Source organism: Lepeophtheirus salmonis, unplaced genomic scaffold, assembly GCF_016086655.4.
Source record: "Lepeophtheirus salmonis unplaced genomic scaffold, UVic_Lsal_1.4 unplaced_contig_4121_pilon, whole genome shotgun sequence".
Taxonomy (NCBI): domain Eukaryota; kingdom Metazoa; phylum Arthropoda; class Copepoda; order Siphonostomatoida; family Caligidae; genus Lepeophtheirus; species Lepeophtheirus salmonis.
Window position 1 is genome coordinate 2,657 of NW_027294191.1, and position 3,836 is coordinate 6,492.

The window sequence follows — 3,836 nt, forward strand, 5'->3', positions numbered from 1 at the left end:
AAATAAATGATGGTAATACCTGTTAAATATTTTATAAAGAAATAAAAATCAATAAATAAATTTTATAATTGAAATAGAGACAAATATATTAAAGAGAATAAAACATTTTTAATTATTCAAAACTTCAGATATTAATTTCTTCAAAACACTCTTTTATTCTACGATCAACATCATTTTCCAATTTATTAATTTCTTCTTCAGTTAGATTTTCCCATTCATTCTTAGTGAAAAGAATTCTCTTGTGTAACGACTTTAAATTTTCTCCTATTCCATTAATAATATTTTTTGTTATCCACCCAAAACCAAACATGTTCACCTTTACATCTACATCCTTTCTGATCACAATTAAATTTTCATTTTCTTCAACCATCCATTTATTTTTAAGTTTATCCTTTAAAAAAATTTTTTAGGATATGCGTCATTCTCATTTGTCGCAATATCAATTAAATTTTCATTCCCTAGTAAATAAATTTTATCTTTAGATATGTCTTTCACATATTCCTCTTTAAAATCAGAACATTTTTTTATAAATGAATCAATAACTAAGTGATACTTTTCAATGCTGAAATACTCACTATTATATTCCGTTCTGCATTTTATAAAGTTGTTAAATGATTTTTCTCTCATAATAAATGCCTTTCTTGATAAAACAGAAGTAACGATAGCTGGAACCTTCGGTGCAACATCAATTAATTTTTCAGTATATTTACATTCACCAAATTCAGAATTGTCATCTAAATTTTTACAGGCTATAATGTTTATTTTTGAAGCTTTATCAGGATTTGAGTTTACTTCCTCCAGAAATACTTTACAAAGGGAATATCTATATCCCAATGTAAATTGCTCAATCGATAAAGGCACAGGAATTACAAAAGATTGTTTTCTTTTCATTTTTTTATTAAAAATTTAAAAATTGTAATCTGATTATTAAAAATATTTTTTAATTCAATTTTCAAATATTTGAATTTTATTTAAAATATTATTACTTTTAGAAAACATTTTTTAACTCTAAAATATTTTAAAATATTCTAAATATTAATAAATTAAATTTTAATTTCAATTTACAGAGAAATTTTTAGAAAAATTTGCTTTGTTATTCAATAAATAATTTTTTTATCATTAAATTCAAATATAAAAATAAGTCATATCATATCATAATTTATGTTATAAAATATTTTTATAAAGTTTTTAAAGATATATTTTTACTTAACGTTTTTTATTATTTATTATCCAGCTCATCTTTCCCATCATTTTTATCCATATTTTTTAAAACTTCATTTAATCTTTTCTCAACTTTTAATGCGATATCCCTAAGCCTATCCTTCATCTCTCTTTTTCTTAAGTTATATTCAAGTGAATAACTTCTCATAAAAACTTTAATTCGCTGACATTTGCAGATCCTAAATTCAGATCTCTTAATGATATCAAAAATTTTGTAAAAATATCTCGTAATGAGAGAAGTGTTTTATTAAGGTCTTCCTTTGATTTATATACAGATTTCTGGAATGTAGAATCTGATGGAATAGGTTTTTGTAATGCTGAAGGTAGTGGAATTTTTACCGAGGGGACTTGACTCAAATAATTTAATTGCTGAAAAGGAATAAAAAAATTTTTTGAATTATCTATATTGTTGTTAACATTCCCATTGTTATTTGGCCCCATTCCTGTATTATTAAAATTAGGAGTAATATTGTTGGTATAACTATTTAAGTTAGGATGATTATAATTTAAATGATTATTAACTATATTTGGATTATTCATATAATAATTAGGATATGAATTATTAATATTATTATTAACAAAAGAATTCGGATTCATATTAAAACCTTTTAGATTATTATGATTAACCTGTTCACTGTTTCTTTGTTGAGGAATTTGGTTTATTTTTGCTTTTGGACTTATCACAAAATCATAAAACATACTTTCTTTTGTATCTTTATTATTGTTTATAATATTATCACTTCTTTGGTTATTATTTGTGATATTAAAATTATTTGGTGTTATTACTTTACTGTTTGTGCTGTTAAAAACAGAGTTATTAGAAATTTCATTATTTTTGCTATTTTTAATATTATTAATTTCACCCAAATTTGAAATCTCATTTGGAACTAAATTTTTAATACCATGGTTAAATAAATTTTGGTTTAAATTCCCATTCATATGCGGATTATTTCCTGAATTATATAAATTAAATTTTTTAGGTTCCGGTTGTATATTATTTAAATTCAATGTACTAAAATTATAAAAATTATTTGAATTTTTTATCGTTGTATTTCCCTTCAAATTCATATCACTGTTATTATTAGTATTATATGATACATTTGCAGTATTATTAAAATATTGAGAAGTATTCCAGTCAAACCCCATAAAATTATTATAATTATCTTTGTTTAAATTTCTATTTATGTATATATTATTATTTAAATGTTTGTTCATATTTGGAATATCATTACCAATATTTTGTTGTTTAAAATTGACGTTTTTAGAATCTTCAAAATTCTTTATAGCAATATTTTGAACTTCTTTTGTATCTTTTGTTTTTGTCTCTATTTCTGTATATTTATTGTTGCTATCATCAGATTGTTTTAGATTTTGATTTTTAGATGGTTCGTTTGTATTTTCAATTTTTAATTGACTATCTCTAGTAGAATTATTATCTATAAATTTATTAGAATCTAAATTATCATTTTTTATATTTTGATAAGTATTAAATAATCTTGAATCAGATAGATCGTTATCTGTAACGCTTTCTTTTTTTAGTAAATTTTTTGGTATATTATCTATTAGATTAGTTGTACGTGTATCCGCGATATTATTAATATTTAAAATGTTTAAATTATTTGAATTATCATCATTTATCATGTTTGGAATATTCATATTATGATTATAAAAATTACTATTTTTGATTTTCTTTAAAATGTTGGTATCTAAAACATCTTTAAACCTCTTAATTCTTTTATTAGTTCTAATTAATTCATGTGAAATATCTTCAATTTTGTTGTTGAAATCATGTATAAATCTAATGAAACCAAAATTAGTAATTGGTTTATTTGTAATTTCATTGTTATTTTCATTTTCAGATGCGCTATTTTATGTTTGTATATCTAACTTTTCAGAGTTGTCATTAAAAATTTTAAGCTGATTTATATCTGTATTCTTATTGTTTTTAGAATTATTATAACTATCATCAGTAAAATTCGAAATTATAATACCTTTCATAAAACCAAATGCATCTGCTATTTGAACAAATCTTGAACTATTATGCAAATTTTCAGGTTTATTAATGCCTATAATTCTAAAAACATCAATAATTTCTATATATTTCATTCTATTATTTATATATATTTTCAATTCGTTGTCTGTTATTGATCCTCTCAAATAATTTATTCTATGACGATATTTTTGTAGACTTTCAAGAGAATAATACCATGTTATATCTTCAGACAGTAGTTCTGGGACTGTTTTATTATCGCTTTTATGGATTAAAGATATAAGAGGAGATTTTATATCATGTATTGAAGATGCTCCTTTATAACTATTTTTTGAAGGTTTTAAATTTTTTTCAAAGATTTTCATATTTATGTCAGCAATATGATCATTATTAGGAATTCTATTAATATAATCAACATTTGCAGCTTTAAAATTATTGTTAATAATCCTTAAATCAGAGTTATTTATAGAATTTCCATTATAGTAATTATTTAAACTATTAGAATATTTCATTGATAATTCCTCTATCATCCTTCTTTCTTCTCGTCCTATAATTTCCCACATCCATTCCATTTTCTCTAAATCTATGATCTCTTCCAATACCATACAAAAATAATAATCAGCTG

At 22.2% G+C, this 3,836-nt stretch overlaps 1 protein-coding gene across 1 annotated transcript; it reads right to left on the minus strand.

The window, feature by feature from the left end:
* Positions 1–575: 575 nt before the first annotated feature.
* LOC121131316 (phosphatidylinositol transfer protein 2-like) lies at positions 576–891 on the minus strand (the record flags this gene model as incomplete). The annotated part of the gene is made up of 1 exon (XM_040726801.1): positions 576–891. A coding segment is annotated over exon 1 (316 nt), but the record flags the coding sequence as incomplete, so codon positions are not given.
* Positions 892–3,836: the final 2,945 nt, after the last annotated feature.